The following is a 20,412-nucleotide window of genomic DNA, read 5'->3' as shown; positions in this document are numbered from 1 at the left end:
AGAATGTACCAGACATCCTTCAGAGCTGAGACAGAACATGCTCCTGGAGAGGTCTGGCAGACAGTGCTCTAGTACCACTGCTGGACTTCAGTTCTGGTCTGCTCTGATTTATTGAGGTGGCAAAGTACTTTCAATAGATCCTGAGCTTACAGTGTTTATGATTTCTTAATACTTCCAAAATAGCATTACTTACAAGATTTATAGGAACTAAATATCCTCTAAATTGCTTTTTTTTTTCGTTGTATGGATATAATATTTCCCCATAAACTCTTCCTTCCCCTTACTAAATGAAGCAAAAGTATGAACTCTGAAAGCCAGTTTCCCTAGCTCTGTGTACAGCAGTGTTGAAAGTTCATGGCTGGTCTAAGACAATCATGCTCTTTGCTAGAAAGATTCTTTAAGTTTACTTATGTAGCAAATATAAAAACAAGGCCAATGATCACTTCATCCTTCTCTTTGGGCAACATTTTGGTCCCCTGGTCAAAGTGACACTGCAGAGCATCTGCTGAATCCTTCTAAGAGCTTCAGCTGCTCTTGGAAACTCCCCTTGGAGCCCAGGGAGTCCCTGGAGGATCTGACCTTCCTCCTGGTTTTATCAGGCACCTTGTGAGCAGGAATCTGTATTAGGGAGAGAGACTTAATACTCCATGTCAGACTATTGTAAACTGTAATTTCCTGGTGTAGAACTTACCCATTAATTGCATCTATAAATAGTACCCTCTTCTGAGTTAAACCTGAACATACAGCCTGTACCTTCTTTCTCGTGCAATGCTCTTGAGCAGGCAAACTGAATTGGTTAAGTTTTTTCTTTACACTGCACTACTCTATACCATTATTGTAGGGAATCCTGTTGATTCTTGAGAGGAAAATGCTCATTTATGTGCTTTCTGAAACATCCAAGTTTTTCTTGAAAGTTGCATGTCTCAACAGTAAATAGAGTAGCTCAGTGACCTAACAAAGGACCTGAATGTGCTGGGGGACCACAGGCAATGTAATTGTCCATCACTGCAGATGCTTCCTGGGGATAATGGGGATCATTCTGTGGGACATGACTTCTGCTAATTCCAGTGGTAGCTGTAATGGTAGAGCTGTGAACATCCAGGTTATAAAAGCTAGTGTATTGTGTAAGTATCCTGCAAAGATTGCTCCTATAGATGTTAGAAGAAGGTGGAGGTAACACCTTGGAGACCCACCAGTGTAACATAATACTTGTATTTCAGTGCACCAAGATGCTTGAAAAAAACATTAAACTAATTTGCCAAGTTATTAGGGTTTTAGGATATTTTCAGAGCATTAGTGTAGTCTGTTCTTTTTGTTTGTTTGTTTTTAGTAGGCCTTTAGGATCTTGAGAAGCTCTAATGTATCTGACATATTTTCGCCATCTTTTCTCAGATAAAGTTATATAGATTCTCTCATATTCTCAGCTCTGGAAAAACATTCCTTTTCTTCTAAATCAGCCATGTAATCTGCCCACCCTGCTTTTATGATTATAGATGATTTTATTAAAGATTGCATGAGTGAATGAGAAGTGGCATGCCTGGGTGAGTTGGAGTCTTCTGTTCTTATTTTGTTAGGTGCTATTGGTTTCTTCCCCCCCTTTCCAGAAATTTCTGCATCTGATTTATCGGGCATCTCTGATCAGACTGTACTTGGAGCTGTTTGTAATTTGGAATTCATTCCATCTTTTCTTCATTGTGCTGCTATCTGAAATGGTTGCTGTGTGCCTGGCTATGACATAGTGCAGATAACTTTGTCTGAAATCAGGTAGTTCAGGTCCAAAAAGTTCAGATTGCAGTAGCATACAATTGCATGCTGATTGCAAGAACAGCCTAATGGAGGGTTAGAACAGTGTTTTGCATCTATTCTGGTACCAGTACCTAGATCAGCCAGGATGTATCTATTTCAGGTACATGTACATTACACTTGCAGTAGAGATGTAGTGGAGATGTTCTCTCTGACTGAACATTCCTTTCTTCATTTCAATAGCATTGTGTGATTGATTTTGATCCAGAACAACCAGATAGGATTGAATGAACAGATTTCAAACAGTATTAGCATATTTTCTAGCAGTGATCTTGATACATTCAGAAATGGTCCCATATCAAAGTTAATATTGCTGTGTTTTCTTTACCTATTAGTTACCTTCTGTCTGTCCACTGTACTAGTTGTTACGAGAAGAGACAGATTTTTTGTAGCTGCTGTGTTTTGTCTGTTGAGGATGTAAGCATGATAATGTATTCCCATAATGACATGGTTAAAGAAGGACTAATTCTCTCTTTTTGGTTAGATCACAACTTTTTTTGTTTGGTTTGGCAAGGACCTCTCTTGAATCACGCATATATTAATGAATGCAGAATAAAACACCTATATCTATACTGAATTTCCATCCTCTCTAAGTCAAGTGCTGCTTCATGATGTCTTGAGCTATCTCCACACTTACCTGTGTTATGAAAGCTGCTGTATTTGTACATCAGAGTGAGGCAGAAGAAGCCATGAGGGCAGAGAAGCCCAGCCTTGCTCTCCACACACATTCACCCAGTGTGTTCACACCTGCACAGAACAGGACACTTGTAAGTAATGAACAATGTAAAGGCAGCTCCACGCTTCTTCCTCATGCAGTTGCGTAGACAGCACATAAATTGGCTCGTGCTTACAAAGCTGGAAGTAAAATTGCCTAAACTCTGGTTGCAATTTGCAACTTATTGTAGCTAAATTAGCAGTCAAACAATGGTGAGGAAGTTCTAAATTACTGAGTGGATGTGATTGCCAGACTCATGACTTGAATGTTTTGGGTGTCCTCATGGCACATGAGACTCTGACACATTTGTTCCACTGCCGGTGTCTTTGGATGAAAGTAAAATCTTCCATGTTACTGTGTTGCTGGTGAGAATGTAGAACCAGCACTTAGGTATGGATTCTCTCCAACTTGCTATACAAATTCACCCTTCCTAGTTCAGGAGTTAATTTCTCTCTCATTTTGGTTTTCTCAGGTTCTCAAAGCCGGCACCAATGTTCTTGGATGATTCCTTCAGAAAATGGGCACGTATCAGGGACTTTGTACCCCCTTTTGGAATTAAAGGACAAGGTATGAGAATACTGTACAGCTGATAAAAAAGAAGGTGGTTCTGCAGATGCTTGCCCTGTCTTGTTTTTCTGTCTTGAAAGCTCAGCTGGTCCCTTGGGCTTAGTTTTTTGATCTGTTCCAGAGAAGCATTGTACATGTGGTTCTCACAGCTGGAACATGGAGAATGGTTTAGTACATGGAGAGAGTCAGTGCAACAATGGCATTTAGACCTGTCACCACATTCTCAAAGAAGCATTTTAACACTGACTGTTGTAACTTGTAGCATGTTTGCTGACAGCAGCAGAGTCCAAACCAATTTAAAGTATCTTTAAGTCAGTAATTCTCCAAAGAATGGGTAAGACTCCTTTTTCTGCTTTTTGGAGCATGGGAGCTGACCACTGATAAAAATCTTTATTTTCTTTTTATGTCATTTTGTTATATAATTGTTTTGTTGTTGTGCTACTTGTATAACAAATAGGAAAAATCTCAGATGCTTTAGTGCTGCTTTGCAATATACCTTCTCCACCAGCTTGTGTGGCAGCAGGGGCTGCATTCTCAGGTGCTGTGGGAGAGCAAGAGTGGTGCTGGTGGTGATGAGATGGGAGTCAGTAGGTTACCTGGCAATTCTCTGGGTGGCTTGGCTCCTTGCTATCTCTCCTGTGCCACGAAAGGCCTTCCCTGGCTGAGTGCTGGTGGTGCAGAAGGTTTATGCTCACAGCAGTAATTTTCTGCAGACTTCCTGATGTCTGCTCTTAGCATTGCATCAACTTCCAAGACTTTTTTAGTCTGACAAACTCAACGTTATTGATTAATTGAAAAACCTGGTGGAGAAAGGACTGCAGCCAATAGGCTTGGGTCTGTCTCTCTGGAAGTAGCTGTGGTAGTTGCTGGAACAATGCCATAAAATCAAAGGTTTTAGTGAAAAAAATTATTTCTTCTTGCATCAGTTCTCTTCACTGCTCTGTATATGTCCATTCCTTGTCCAGTCAGTCTTTTGCACCTCAATAAGCAACTAATTACTGTCCTCTAAATTAGCCAGTAGTTTTCAACAAAGAAATAAGTGGCATCACAAGTGGAAGGCTACATTGACCACAGGAGGGCTTGTCCCTTACTAATAGGCACATAAGATGTACTAAGGTAGGACAAGCTGCCTGAGCAGCATGGAGGTGGGATTTGCAGATGACATGTGATGTCAGCTAAACCTAATAAAATTCATTCCATTGAACTGAATCCAAATGGAGAAATTCACCAAAAGGGGAATGACAGAATGGCTCTGGCATCCTTCCCCCTGGGTTTGTTGCACACTTGTATTACTTCTGCAATGTTATGTAAATCTGGTTTTTTATATTGAATTTCCTCAGTTAAAAAGAGAAATGAGAAATTGCTATTATTTAAATGGCTGCAAGCTGAAGCCATGGGACAGAAACAGTTGAATGGGTTATTTTTTTTAATGCCCTCCTGGGACTGAATTTTGTGCCAAGTTTTTGGTGTGGAGCAATTTCTGTGTGGGAGAGGGTTGAATTGTAAATCTCTGTAGCCCAAGGATTTCTAATGGCCATGCTGACAGGCTGTGAGTCCTGGTGATGCAAATGGCTCCCTTTCATGTTCCACATCACTTGAAATTCTTGCATGAAGTCTTTTTGGACCATCCCATGGGGCACGTTCCGGCTCAGCTGAGTGACTGGATGATGGGATCAGCACCTCATTAGGGCTTTCAGTCAGGGCAGTCTAATGATATCCAAACAAGTGACCCAGGCAGGCAGCATAGAGTGCGGTCACGTGTGAAATGAAGACTTATCAGAGCTGGGATGTGCATGGGAAAAAGAGTAGTTGTGGTGGCTGAGAAAGCATAGAGAGACAGGCCTGTGTTGAAACACAGGACAGGAGTTTTGCTCTCTGTGTTTGGAAGCCCTATGAGACCATCAGCTGGGATTTCCAGTGTGCATCACGTTGGGAAAGGCAATTGGTGTTTACAGACACTGACTCTAGCTGTGTTAGTAATAGGAAGATTTTGCTGAGAACTTCAGTGAGTATCACCCAACATTTTTAATTCCTTGTGATCTGGTCCAACTGCAAAATGCCTTTTGTTTTTTTTTTTCCCTATGTGAAATATAGCCACAAGATGAGCTCACTTTCAGTAATGTTCCATACATGTTCCAGGAAACTTCGAGAAACTAATCTGTGATGGCTTGAAAATACTGAAGTTATGAAATCAAGAGACTCTTAACAGCTCAGGGGAGAATCCACCATTTCTGCTTTATCTTACTAATGTTTCTCTCTATTCTTCAGACTTTTAGCTAAGTTTTTCTTTAATTTGTCTCTAAAAAACTCTAAGTCCTGTCTTATCTATCATATAGTGACCACTGGTCCAAGAAGGAACAATTACAAGACTGCAAGAACATGGCTTTAAATCTTCAGGGTAAAGCAGCTTTTGAGTATCATTGTCTAGTGAGCTTCACTGATTTAGAGTAACCCATCTGTATAAATTACATGTAAAAGAGTAGAAGTGGCTCAGAAATTTTCAGGACAGGACTACCACTCTGAAGGCAAGTTATATCAAAGAAAAGGCAGTATGTTAATCATTTTGACACAGTACACCAGGAATCTTAATTTTCTTCAAAAAGAATCTGATGGTAAAAATGCTCCTTCCACCTCTAGATGTTAAAAAGTACTCAGTATAACACAGAAAGCTTGACACAGCTTCTTCATGAACGAATACTTGCTTCCTCTTTCCATTGGTCATTTTCTGAGTTGCTCATGCAAGTGGGTTTTATAACCAGAGTGCTCCACTTTCTCTGGGAGTACTGGATGTAGAAGCCCTTAAAGTCAATATGGTTCTGAATATGGAATTTTTTTAGACTTCCATGGAATAATGCTTGTTCTGAAGTGAACTATTGTGGTAGGAGTAAAGCACCATGTTAGATTGGAAACTGCTGCTGTTTGCTAGTGAACCACCTTAGTGATTAATTAACTCCTAAATGAAAGAAGCATAGGAATAAGCAGGACTTTGTGGGATGAGGCACATGGTAGGAATTCTTCTGCAAACTCTTTTTGAGCAGGGGTCTGTGAGTGTCCTATACAAGGTGTTAGAAATACTTGAAGAGGGGTTGAATAGTTGAAGAGTGATTGTATCTTTTTCTTAAATATGCAGAGAATTCTAGCACATTGTAATTGTTGGCTCTTCCTCTGTTCATCAAAGATCTGGACCAAGGAGTGATAATAATCACTTGAGCCAGTCCCCAGTGACCTGGGACAAAAGGGGAGCCGAGGACTGTTAAGAATGTTGAAGCTGATACTGCAGATTAAAGGTGGCATTCATCACAAATGTCTGTAAGCCCTTTGTGGGAACTTTTGCTTTCTGTTTGTGCAGAGAATACAGAAAATCATGAGATATATTTCTGAAAAGGTTTGAGTGTATTTGCTCATAAATTTTAATCCCATAAAGGGTCACTACAACTATCTAGTTTGGCCTCTTGTGCAACACTGGCTCTAGGTTTCACACAGTGTCTACTGCAGCTAACTATGAACATATGAAGTTATATTTCAGAATGAAATATTAAATAAAGATTTCCTAAATGATGAAGAACGACCATGTTGTCAGACAGACCAGTGTCATATATGACTGCATGCAGTTTAAAAAACAAGCCTTAGTGCTTGGTGAGCGTTGTTGTCTCCCGCTATGTGACTTGACAGACCCTAGAAATGGAATGTGCCAATGTGAGTGCTTGGAAACGATGACTCCATCTCTATTAATAAATGAAATGGTTGTCCTCTGGTCCTGAAGGCATTTGAGCTCATTGTTCAAACAGGTTAACTCCCTGTCCCTGTGAAAAGAAAGTATCTATATCCAGGCTTCCTATCAAGAAAGGTCACTGCCTCTATTAGCCTGTGACCCTGTGTATGCATGACAATTATAGGAGAGGATATTAGTTGGCCCTGGTGAAAACCATTGGTGAACTGTGCTAGCACTTTAATAGTATGGACTCATGCCAGACAGTGTGCCCTGCTGCCCGTTTGTTTACTAATGTACATTCAGCCAAAGTGGGGGATGTCATTCAGGAACACGATGAAGGAAGTAAATTTGAAGAGTTGTCATGAAGATCAGACTGCAACAAGAAGCTGGAACTCTAAAAGCTACAAATGTCAAGTTGTCCTGTGGGGGACAGCTCAGGCTGCCGAGCACCCTCCTGTGTCCCAGGCTATTGTTTCTGCATTAGCTGGGCTGTTGGAGTGCCTCCCACGTTTCACTATTTTTGAGGGTTTCATTTGCTTGTAGGAATGCTTCTTTCCCAGCACCCACCAAGCCTACTAGGCTCTTAAATGAGTTGCAGGGAGATTTTTAATTTTTTTTTTTTTAATTGGAATTTCTTCTTTTGTATTTGCAACCTTTTTCTAGCAGAGATTTGATATTTTAGAGATATGAACATGCATACTGTCTGTATTGTTGCAGAGATGATCTAGCATGTACACTGCTAAAAGGGTTAAATTTGTCAATGAATGAGCAATGGAAAAATTGTTTATAGTGTTAGTGAGATTATTAATCCCAGAGGACTTCCTCCCCAAATTTACCTCTGTAGCTAAAGCAAAAGGAAGGAGTTATTTGGAGAAGGGCAACAAACAAGGCTGGAGAAATACCTGACTATTAATAGAATTTCTTAGTACATGTGGCTTAAAGAATATAAAAGGCTTTCATAAGAAAGAGTAGCTGTATCTGGCATCCTCTCTGTATAATGAGGCCAGGAGAGTTGATGCAGGTTTTTTTTTTTAACTTAAATGAAAACATATGGCACAGCATACACTAAAAGCTAAACGAACATGAGCTGTGTAATACCTCCTCCATGCATGTAATCAGTAGTTGTGTTATTGCTTAGTAGTAATCATAGGTTTTCACTTCTACCTCTGTTCCTGCTATATTGCAGTAAGCAGTGAGGCTGCTTTGTTGGCCTTGAATCAATTTGTCTTTGAAGGTGATACTTATTTCTTAGGGAGTGACTGATGTGTCACTATCTCAGAATTTGTCTACCAGGAATCTAGGGAGCAATCTCTTTGCCATGTGAAAAGAGAGTATTAAGAACATGTTTGAAGTGCTAAGATTTTATCAAATGCAGTATGTACTGCTGGCTAGGAAACTTCATCTTTTCATCCGATACAAGAGGGACATCTGGAACGGGTGACAGACTTGGTGACAAAGAAATCAAGTCTTTGCCCAGAGGACCAACGCTAGTAGATGTATTGTGCAATTGTTAATTGTTCTTGTACTCAGTTTTATTTGGATGTTTTCTTTTGTGTTAGTGCTTCTGGGAAGAACCATGGATCAGTGCTGCTTAGCAGTGGTTACATTAGTCTCATGGGGGAGAGGTCATTCATCTTCAGTGAAACTGTTTTGTTTTGGGGCATGCAAAAGTTGGCATTTTGAAATGTTATTGGGAGAAAATCTCTTCTCTTTTCTTGCATAGCTTTTTCTTCCTCATGAACTTTCTTGGCATGAGCAATACTTTATCTCTGAGAAAACATGTTCACTTGGACATCACAATTGAAAATTACAGCTGACCCTAAGAAAAGCTATCAGAAAAGTAGCTTCCAACCTACTCCTTCAGCTCTTCATGGAGGCTGAAATGCCGCATGCAGACACCTTCCCTACATTTTACTGGGTTTGCTTGATAGTGATGTGTCTCTTCTCTGCTTTAATTCTCCAGTCTTGTCTTTATTTTCTTAGGTGTACTCTGTTGTACAGATGACTTGCCAACTGGGAGCATTTTTTGTTCTTTGTGTGTTTTTTCTGAACAACTAAGCAAGGAGAACAAGCGTATACAGCACTTAGTTCTGTTCAGAGTAGGTATTAACACAAGATTATTGTTTCTTGAGTTTGAGGTGGATTTGTGGACTAATTTTCATTAGAATTTTACATTTGACCAAAATTGGTAATAGTTGCCGTCATCACATGGGAATATAGCTATAAAAACGTTGCAGTTTCCCCAGGGAACCTAGCTGATTTTATAGCCTCAAAAAATTAAATTAGATGTTTTAAAGGAAAAAAATGTAGGCATTTCAGAAGAGGCAGAGGGTCAGAGTTTCATTAATGAGTATGGGCTCCAAAGGGAAGTTATATTGTGAATTTTTAAGTTAAATCAACTCTCACTCTTGAGCTCTCTTGATAAAACTACAACCCTCCAGTCAAGTCCCTTACTTCAATCAAAACTGAGGCTTTGCTGTTCAGTGTGCTTAAAGAATAGTCTTTCAACCCACTGAGAAGGAAAAGGTGCCCCGAGGAGATCTCAAACCTCAAGTTTGCAGTTAATCAGATGACTCTGTATTGGAAGTCCAATTGAGACATGGATGGTATTCCTGTCTTTTACTTCCTAGAGGGAAAAGCAAGTCCTGTCTGGCTGTGGTGTTTTGAATTGCCACATCTTAATGCTTCTGCAAGCGTCAGGAGAATTAGAAATCACTGCAGTAGTTGTTGAGTTTTTTGGCCTTGAAGACATTGTCTGGCCACCTGTGAAGGGGCATAAAAATGCAGCAACGAAGGGAAGAACAGCCCTCTATAACAACTGTATTTTTTTCCCCACTTTTCTTTGGACAGCACACTGTGAGTCTTTCAGGGTCCATTTTCATTTGGTGTGAACTAGTCTGTTTCTCCAGGTTTTTTTGCTTCCTGTGCATCAGGCTTGAATTTGGATCAAAATGGTTAATGCATGTTTATTGCAAAATGTTGCCCATTTTTTGGCATACTTGTTTTTTAAATTAGTGTTCCAACTTTCCATGTCCTGGGATTATGTTGGGAACTAAGCTTGTATTCTGAAAAAACAAACTCTTGGTTGTGAAGAAAAGCTTGAAAAAAAAATCCCTGAAGGCTCCAAAACTGCAATGTAAATCAAGAGTCCAAATGTTATGTATTTTGTTTATATCTTGTTTATAAAAAAAAGCCTTAAGGGCATTCTGGAGCTTACATTTAGCTCTTGCCAGGTTTTCCTAAAACTGAGAGGTACCATGCATCTTCAAACTTTGTTTTTTGTTGTTTTTTTTTTTCTATGCACCATTTTATACATGTTGTCTTAATACCATTAAGAATCATCAATGCAAGTATTGTGATACTGCAAGTAGTGGTAGTTTTAAGTGCTATCATTAGTATGGTGGATCTCACATAAACCACCTAAACTGGCACAGCTCATGACCTTCAGAAACCATTTGCTTGCATTTACTTACAGGAGCTGATCTGCAGATAGATTGCTGCAGTTTCTAGTTAGCTATGTTGGAGAGCTGATTCACGGGTTTGAAATTTGCTTTTAGGTTCTGGAAGTCTTTGTAGCTTCTTTTCTTCTACATAAGGTAAGAGACCTCATAAAGTTAGATTATCAATAAAAAGAAGTAATGCAGGAAATTTCAGATGTACTTTCCCTTGTATTCACTTGATTCACAGCTTCACTAAAACACAAATAACATTGTCTGTGTGCAGATGTTTCTGTGTACATGGTACCCAGGTACATGATGTTTCTGTGAGTGATCTGGAGGACAGAATATGTGGTGGGATTTGGGTCCATGGTCTCATGCTGGGTACCAGGGTGGCAAATCCTTGTGATTGTGCTCAGCTCCCACATGGAGCGAGATCTTAAGGAAAAAAATGTTGAAGAAGAAGCTTTATATAGAGCTGAACTTTCAGGTACGGTAAAAATAAAAATAAAAAAAGTATGCTGGGTTTCTGCTTGCATCTTGTTTGTAAATACTGTGATTTGTTTAATCCATAGCATTGATAGTGTTTAGCTTACTTTCCCCACAAAGCTGACACACACGTGACATTCTGTTCTCATCAGACCAGGATCCGTATGCAGAGGAGAATGACGTATTTCAGGAATGTCTACCAACCTCACTGTAGTCAGTGTATCCCAAAAGCTGAAGATGATGCCCTGTACCCTGCAGAAGTGCTGACTGGACATGTGGCACTTGGGTGACCAGCTGTGGAGATGGACACTGACCACAGCTTGCAGAGCCAATATGACCTTAGTGCAGAGTATTCACATACTTGCTGCTGGCAATAAGAGCATGTAAACTTTCTGATTTTTGAGGAAGGTGGCTGGTAGGGACAGCTTGAAAAATTACAGCCTCTTTTCTTGGCCACTTGAGAGTATATGAATAGCCCAGTTTGCCTACTTTCAAGGCAGGCAGAACATAGACAGTGAGATGCTGCAGTAAGTCCTGTGGAGTGGAAAGGTCTCCCGTCCTTTTCTTGTGATACAAGCAAGAAGATTATGGATTAGAAACAACAATGTTAAGTGTTGTTGACATTTACAGTGAAGGTCTCCACTCCTTCACATAAATACAGAGAAAAAGGCTGCTGAAAAAAAATTGAGACTTAGTGTAATTCTCACTGTGTGGTCACTGATCTCCTATTTTCTAACTATTTACTTTTAGTTTTTCCAAAAATCTGAATATTTCAGGGTCAGCCTGAAGTCAAGACCTACTTGCATTCAAGAAATTGTGTAGTCCTAAGCTACTTTTAAGTCTTCTGATGCTTTATGGCAAAGCTGATAAAATATGTCGTGATATCTCAGGATTCTTAGATACATATAGACAACTCCTCCTCCTAGTTGGGAGGAAGATATGTAGAGGCTTTTTGCTTTGTTTATATACTAAAAGTGTGCATAGCAGTCACTAAATTAATGGGTTAAATTATCTTCTCAGTAATCTAAATGCTCCATAACAAGAAAAAAATGTAATAAAAAAATCACTGTGGCCAGTGAATGGCTGTTGAATGGTCTTCATGAGTTAAGTTTGGTGTTAGAATGCAGTTTCCAGTGGGATATTTGTATTTCACAAAGCGTGCTGCTAATTAGCACCTGCTGGGCTGCCTGGTTGGCAGATGGAAAGAGACCAAAAATTAAATGCTTTTCAAATATTAATTCACCTTTTATCTGTACTGGTTAGAGGAGGAGAGTGACAGAGAAGAAGTGCATGGTTTTGCCCAAGCTGTTCTGTTTCTGCCTGCTCAGTATGTCTGAAGCATTCCAAGGAGAGTGCGGGGTAGCTGTGGTACAGTGCTGTCAGCTCTCCGTGTCTGGGTTAAATATGAAAAAGAGCTGCTGGGTCTGTGGGAGCTGCCTTTGTCCCAGCAGTGAATGGCAGGTAATAAGTTCTGCTTGGTCTGAGCTGACCTTCCATGGAGCCCTGCAGGTCTCTGCACTGTGCACTCCATAGTACATGTTTATGGGCATATGGTGCTGAGGCATGCCTGCTGGGCTGATTTGGTGGGGTTCTGCGTCAAACAAAAAGCAGCTGAAACTTTTCCAGAGTGGAAATGGTCCTCAAAGATTTAGAGACCTCTTTGAATGGGGTTGTGTTTGAGCTAATGAATTCTGTTACACCTGAGCTGGCTGCATGCCTGGGCCCTGAAAGCAAGAGGTGAGTACACGCATACCTGTTGCTTGTAACAGGAAGAATTTTTGCCTTTGTAGTACTCAGAACGTGTATACTCAGGCCCCTCCTGGCCCCTCCTTGGTACACTGGTGTACAAGGCAGAACACACCCGCCACTACATCTGTTCTTCTCACTTGCCAAGCAAGAGAGAGGTTGTGCCTGGGCTAGCATTGTGTCTGCATCCACACCACAGTTTCTTCACAATGTTGGAAACCATCTGCCAAAAAAAAAAAAAAAAAGATCAAAACAAATTGTTTGCATAGCTGTTGCTCTAATAAAACAACCTTTTAAGCATGGGTTTGTCTTAAAGCAAGGGCCATATGCAGCTAATGCCTTTTACAAAATAAAATTAATAGATAAATGGAGAAAAGCTGGCAGTTATCAGGAACAAAATGTGCTCCCCCACCACACTGATCTTGGGTTGCTGTGTTCTTTGTTCTTTGCTGCATTCAGTGCAAGTGAGTCCCAATCATAAGCTCTATCTCTTCCCCTTAATAGTCTGCCTACCCCAGAGATTCTCTTTGCCCCAAGTGCCAGCTGTCCCCAGTCATCCCACCCCAGTCGAGGTGTTTGGTGGCTGAGGTGCAGCATACCAGCTCTGCTGATCAGATTTGCTACTAAATCAGGTGATGGTTTAGTTTAAGTTGTTTAAAAGTTTTGCATCAATGTGTGTACAACATCAGAACTAGTGTGGTAACCTTTCTGCACTGTTCTGTAGAGCACTTTACTGAATCTGTCCAGAAGCTACTTCATGTAGAACATACCAGTTACTGCTTAGATCATGGGGATACCAATCATATGGAGCATACATTGGAACAGTCTCAGCGGCTTGGGTCTTGAAAACTTGGCCTTTCTTTGGCCATTGCAAAACTTTTTTCAGTCCTTGACAGGTCATCATTCAGCCAGTGACTGAATTCTCTTACTTGAAACAGGAAGGGATTTTTTTCTTAGTAGCATTTATCACATGCACCTGCACCCATTATTATCACTCATTACACAGATATATGAGGAAGACTATACTCACTAGCCTTTTATTTTCTTAGCCTAGATAAAGCTTGCTCCATCAATTAACTTCACATATACACTTTCTTTCCTTGACCCTGATTTTCTTTAGTCATAGTCTGGAGATGAGCACCGCTTTACATTGGGCAGGTAGCTATCTGTCATAGTAATATTTGCACTTCAAGTGGCTCTTCATCTTGACACAGTCATGGTTAAAGATCTTGCCAGTGGTTCTCTGTTGTAGGAATCTTCATTGTGTCGCGGAATGTTGCAGGTTAGCCACAGCATCATCTGCTGATCCTTCAAATCTTGCCCTAAGAAGATAGAGCTCCTTCTGAAGGAAGGAGCATTATCTTTTCCTGTTAGTGCTCATGGCTTCTGCTTCTAGCTTCCAAGGAGGGTACTTGTCTTGATGAACTGGCACTGAGGGCATCTGTGCCGCGTTTATTCTGTTGCAAGTCAACATTTGGTGGTGAAGTACCTTAATTGAGCTTCATTCAGCAATTTTGAATGGTAACACTGATTTGTGCAACTTCCAAACCTCTTGGATGCCATGTGTTGTTGGACTGTGGGGGCTGCTGAGAAAAAATCTCCCATTTGGCCATTCATTGTCTGTACTGAATGTACTTTATTGTTTGTTTTGTTTGTGCTTTCTGTCTGGATGATGGGAATGCAGAGCATCCCCATCCAAAATGCTACCATATCGAGTCCTAAAGTAGTCATATTTCATGTCTGAGCATTCACTGTGAAGGCATTACTAATTAGCTGGCAAGATGAGAAAACCAGCACTATTGAAGTGCATTAGTCATTAATGTGATTTTTAATATAGTGAAATGGATGTCCTCCAAGTAGTGCGTGGCATTAACCTGTGGGTGGTAGAGCAAGCCTGGCATAAGAGTAGCTTGGTAGATGGGAGGTAGCAGCCCTTGACATGCAGTCCTTTGATCTCTCCTTCTGAGAGTGTGGGAGAACAACTGGAGGAACATTCACTGTCCAGTAAAAGTCAACGTATGAGATAGGCCAAGGAGAGGACTGTGGCATGGTGCCATTTGAGGTCACAACAACCTACTGCTCTTGCAGTAGACTTAGGGAAATAGCATTCCTGTTAGAGAGGGAGCCTGCTGCCAATGCTTCAAAAGAAATTCTTTCGATGAAGGAAAATTAAACAACTATTTTGTTAGCAAAGTAAGTTGCTTTTACCCTACAAATTGCCTCTTTCCTTACTCCACTCCAAAATATGTTGTGAAATTAAACACAGTTCCCACCCTGTAAAGACTGGCAGGGGCTTTGAAAGTTGAAAACTTCCCCAGATCTAAAAGTAACCATGAGAGTTTTCTGTTTGTCACCTTTCTTTGCCTGCCTTGTGTCTCACTGGTTTGTTGTCAGGTTCAAAGCTGTTGGGCATGAGGGCTGCCTCAAGCTTGTGTGTTCATCCCACACCCATGTCCTGTAATTTCTGCAGAGGCCAATAGTAAATAAGAGCACAGCTCCTTCTTTGAACAGGACCCTCCTAACTCAGCTTATTGCAGTAGGTAGTTTCTATCAGCAAAGTTATTGATGTTCACTGTACACAATTACTTGATGTCAGTCTTAATGTTCCTGTGTCATTTTTAATCTTCCCTGAAGATTAGATTGTATATTAATTTTGATTGGTTGTTTCCTAAGAACCTTTGGGCTAGTTGATGGATATATTTAAGGGAAGTAAATGGTAGATACTTACAGCCCCCTGATGAAAGTGGACGGGTATAAATTGTTCACAATATTTTCCAGTATAAATGAAGCTCAGGGAAGCTGTATTCAAAACCAGAAACGGGAAGAGATTGAAACTCTATATGGACCCAGGAGGATTCTGAGCTCATGGAACAGAAATCACTGAGCATCACCAGATACATAAAAGCTATACCTGACTCATGAAATACCTGATTTGAAAATAATTAAATAAATAATAATGTCATTAATGAATCGTATAAATAATATTTCAGGGAAATACTATGTTGGCTTCCTTTGTTTTTATGCTTCTCTTAGGCATCTGCTTAAGGCCACAGTTAGAGTCAGGATTTGGTGACAGATGGGCTTTCTTTTGGACCCAGTACAGGCAATCTGAAGTTACTGTTGCATTTGTAATGCAGACTAGCCAAAGCATTGCTGCTTCTTGGCCCAGGATGGGTCATGGTAATGGTGTTTGGATCTTTATGGGGCAGAGAGATGGAAAAATTAGTGACAAAGAACAAAATCTAGGAGGAAGCAGACTTGAAAATTTCTGTGGTCTATTGAATTATTTATGTGTAATTATTGTGCTTCTACAGTTTAATACATATAATTGGTGTGCGTGTCTACACTTGCATAACTTACACCACAATAACACTGAGCGTTCATTGGGTATTAGTGTAGGCTGTAGTTCTATAGGAATTTCTTTAATCAGCTGTGATGATTTAATTGGATTCTGCCAAGAAAGCCAGACTGAGGAACTGAACTTAAACTAAAAGTAACTCAGGAAAATAAAAAGCATCAGTTTTAATCCGGTTCTGTTCCTGCATCCGGTTCACCACTCAGCTGGATAAAAAGCTTGTCTGAAAGCAAGCCTTGACAGTGATACTGGCTTTTTCATGTCTGAAGTGTTTGTGAAACTGCAATCTCAGGGAAGTGTGGGTGTGAAACTACTGCCTTAAACTGTATTGTTTGTTCCCCGTCTCTCTATGCAAAGCATTTGCATGATGCATCAAAATTTGGCACATGATGTTTCTATGCAGCCAGTGTTTGAAGCTCATAGTCCCTTGATATATGCAAGTTAAAGTGTTTAATCCTAATGTGAACCTTATTTCAGTTCCTCCAAGTAATAACTTCAGATGCTGAACATTACTTCATTTTTCATTTCCATTAGAAGTGTGAACTTCTACTTAATGTTGTATTCCTTTCTCCCCAGATAATCTGATCAAAGCCATCCTGTCAGCAACCAAAGATTACCGTCTAACTCCAGCTCTTGACAGGTAAGATGAGACCTTTTACAATAGAAGGAGTAGAAGTGATTATTTTCCACGTGTCCTAAATAAATTTTGCTAGATAACTTTGCCAGAATTTGTTGCCAGTAAATTTGGCTGTGCTTTGGAGGTAGATCAGGAGCTGGAAACCAAGTCCCTTTTACAGTAAATACATAAACTCTGGAGACCTCTGTTAAGTCAAACATGAGTAGAAAAAGGCATTTACCTTTTGACTATTTCCTAATCTTTTATTTCATATGGTGTCACAATACACCCTCTTACCCCTTTTTCAAATAAGTAAATAGCAGGTTTTCAATTATTGCATTATTCTTTTTCAACCTTTCTGACAAAGCAGAAGGATCATAAGAAACTCTCAGAGGGAAAGAAGGGGCTGGCTTGTTTTAACAATTCTTCACCAATACCTCACTTGTAAAGGAGGAATGTGTGACTGTGTTGGCCAAGCCTGTGCCAGGATGCAGTAGCAGTTCTTGTGGATCCTGAGGCATTTGGCTTGATGCCTATAGAAGAAGCTCCTTTGATTCTTCAGTCCTATTGTAGAGGTTGCCTCTGAAACTCACTGGGTTGTTAACAATGAGCTTCCCAGTGATAGTCCTTTAGTCTGTCTTGTCCTTGACTTTCTGTCATTCCTTCCCTTTGCCTTGCAGTTTTGATTTAGTGCCAGTTAGAGATAGTTCCTTTCAGAAATTGTCAGAGGTTTTTACTTGGTCATGATCTCATTTCAAAGTCCTGGTACTATTCCTTTCCAAGCAGTGGTGCTTCCTTAAACACAGCACAGTTCTCGCTTTCTAAACATACTGGGTTTCTTTCTTAGCCCAGCATCTCTTCTGCCTGTTTTTTCACATCAAAGTTCACAAACTTTTTCCAGCCTTACCTCCAAACCTCTCACATTGTAGACCTTACCTGCTGTAGCTGGAGGTCGGAGTTATTCCTTATGTGAAAGTTTATTCTTAGTTTTTTGCAATCCATGTGCTAATTTAAGTTGCTTTGAAGTTTGCCTTGCCTCACAGCAGTGCTAAATAGAGATAGCCTCCAGAGTTTGGATTAGCTTGAGAAATGTCCAGAAGGCAAAATCATTTTACAAATGACCTTCTTAGAGATTTTGCATACAACTGAGTCTCACCCATCTGGGGTTTGTTTCAGCTTTAGTTGGAGAGTTAAGAGTCTAATGTGTTGAAAAATCCACATGTAGACTCCTCCAAAAGTTGTTTGTGGGAAATTATAGAAATGTATTTCTGTAGTTTTGCAGTAACAGAGTTTGGTGGTGTGTATGCTTGTAAACACACAAGTATCTTGGGGAGATCTTGTTTTCCTTGGCAGTGCTGTGGTAAGTGCAAAGCAGTGGATGTTGGTTGTGCAGTAAAAATGCCTCATAGTCAAATAGCTCCCATAGCCCTTCCAAGTGCAAAGGTCTTAGAGAGGAAAGACAGAAATTGAAGCTGGTGTGGGAGAGAGGGAGAGGAAAGGCTTGGGATAGCAAGTTACAAAATGGCAGCCTAAAGCAGTAAGTGAGTGGAGTTGCAGCAGGGGGGTTGTTACAAGAGAGAGCTCGTGTAGTGTTGGGGGTGTTAAAGCCACCTCAGTGCTGCTTTTGGAAACCTGCTTGGTGACCAGGGCATGAATTAATTAAAACTTAGGAATGCTTCCCAAAAGTATTCTTCAGCTGTGGTCATTGAGGAATTACAGTGCTGGCAGCAGTGGGTATCTGCTTTTTTTAAACTCCAGAAGGGCTGATAGAGCAGACAGATGAGGAGAGGTTAGCTACTTTCTCATCTTGTCTCAGGCTCCAAGTGGAGCCCAACAGTGACCTGTGGCATCTCCAGCATGCTGAAAGCAGGATCTTGGGGTTCAGTTCACTCTCTTGCAGCTCACTGGTCAAGGAGAAAGTCAAGACCTTTACCCCTTTGCTTACCTCTATGTAGCAACTGGAGAGCACCTAACTTGAAGGCTTATTGTGGAAGAGCTGGGAAGAGATGCAGCTGGGGTCCATGAGGTACAAGGAGTCAGACTAGGAGATCTTGTGAACCCTTCCGCTTGTATCCTCTCTGGAACCCCGTTGCCTGGTAGAACTCCCGGTTCATTTGCTCTTTAGGACAAGTTACACCAATATTTAAGGTTAAGAAGCATTCTTAGCTGCTACTGCCCTGCTCTTGGACTGTAGCTCCCTACCCATTCCATGTGCTGCTGCTGTTTGAAGAGGACTTTAAAGTAGGTCACCAAAATTATTCCAGTTTAAAAGTTTTTCTCGTAACCTGGATCATTCAGTGACCTGATTTACAGAGCTCCCCTCCCACTGAAGAGCTGCTGTGCCAAGGGCAGGAGGATAGGCAGAGGGCTGGGGATGGGTGGGGAGGGTGAGCACTGCTGAGCCTATTGAAGCAAGTGTTCATGTAACCACATGCTGAATGCAGCTTTCTGGGGGGAAGAGTGGGAGAGGCAGGACAGGTGAGGTCAGAGCAGTGCATGAGAGCACAGGAAGGAAAGAGGGGATTATAGTTGCATGGTGGGAGATCTCTATGCCAAGCCTTTGGTCCTGTCCCCGCCCAAGCTTCTCCACTTCTACTCTCTTTTACAAAGCTGTCCCTTTGAAGTGTTACCTTCACTTCCCTCCTATAAGCCCCAGAAGTGGTTTGTTTGATTATGCTTGTGCCAAAAGGGCATCTTGATGCACCTTTCTGACACAGTGTACCAACATGGTGCTGAAATCAAGCAAACTCAATCCTTCCAGGTACGCATATGCCTTTCATCATCCTGAGGCAGCTTTGCCAACTCACTCCAGCTAATCTCTCTATTGTGTGTTAATAACCATCAGCATCTGGAGGGCATGTGAACAAATGCTATAGGTCACGCCTGAACCATAGTGTAAGTGATGCCAGGCTTTCTTAGCTTTCCTTTTGACTCCATATTATGGCACCTTTGGTTGAACAGAAATCTGCTTCTGCTCCAGGGCAGGAGGTAGGTAAACTCAAGTTATGTTTGTGAGAATAGTTGCAACTTAGTTCTAGCTTTTCTGGAAAAGATTTGAGGTCCATGGGACTTTTTCTAAGGTCAGTGTCCTCTTCCTTTAGATCTCTCATGTCTTTCTCCCTAATGCAGGTGTTTGTGGACCTCATCTTTGACACTGCAGAATTCTCTTGCCCTGTGTTGGCTTTTCCAAACCTGCTTATGTCACTGACATTTTCATGCTTGTTTTAGTGGCTCCTCTGGTGGCCTGCTCCTCATTCTGCAAATGGATCAGGGCTCAGTTTCTAGTTTCAGGGCTCTTTTGCTGGCTGGACTTAAGTGGATTTTTGAGTTAAATCTGCAGTGATGACCTATAAATTTTCTGTGAAAGGATATAAATATAAAAACTTGATTGACCTTTTTGTATTGCCTCCAGGTGATAACAAAGGAAACTTGTTAATTTGGGCTTCTAACTAATACAGTCTTAAGTAAGGCAGTATATAAACTAACAAGTGAGGAAGAAACTTGATAGAGCAAGAGAGAAAATCTGTGTGTTCCTCTGGCTCAGGTTGATATCACTAATTTAAGTAGCAGCAGCCAGATCAAACCAGAATATGCTAAGCCTCCCTAAGCACCAGTTACCCTAAAGATGTATTTTATAATAATTATGTTGTATCTTTCATCAAAGCCTTTAGTTCCAAAGTTGCATGAAGGAAAGCTTTGTAGCTTTTTTCCCCTGACAAATCTCTAAAGTGCTCTGATAAAGAGAGGATGAGGAAGTAGCAATTGCTACAACATGTATGTGTGTTTACAGTGCTATATTGTTCAAGAAAGTCTGTGTGAATCCTCGTTTGGGTGTAGATGAACTCAACCTCTGAGCACGTGTGTCAGGAGGCTGTACATCTGGCTGCAGCTCCCATTAGGGGGCTTTAGGGAAAGTCTTTCTGGTGTGGAAAGTCCATGACCTTCCTTCATACCACCCTGGTAGCAAACTGA

General features: G+C 40.9%; 1 protein-coding gene across 33 annotated transcripts in view; it reads left to right on the top strand.

The window, feature by feature from the left end:
- Window positions 1-20,412, top strand: part of ST3GAL3 (ST3 beta-galactoside alpha-2,3-sialyltransferase 3) — a 190,386-nt gene that overhangs the window by 114,170 nt on the left and 55,804 nt on the right. For all 33 annotated transcript variants that reach the window (XM_071750348.1, XM_071750364.1, XM_071750374.1 and 30 more), the window contains 2 exons: window positions 2,991-3,085; window positions 16,401-16,464. In XM_071750348.1, the coding sequence (XP_071606449.1) occupies window positions 2,991-3,085; window positions 16,401-16,464 (159 nt within the window). The remainder of the gene's footprint in view (window positions 1-2,990; window positions 3,086-16,400; window positions 16,465-20,412) is intronic.

This window comes from Heliangelus exortis, chromosome 8, assembly GCF_036169615.1.
Source record: "Heliangelus exortis chromosome 8, bHelExo1.hap1, whole genome shotgun sequence".
Classification (NCBI taxonomy): domain Eukaryota; kingdom Metazoa; phylum Chordata; class Aves; order Apodiformes; family Trochilidae; genus Heliangelus; species Heliangelus exortis.
Note: the sequence above shows the minus strand (reverse complement) of the source record. Positions and strands in the feature narration are given on the sequence as shown.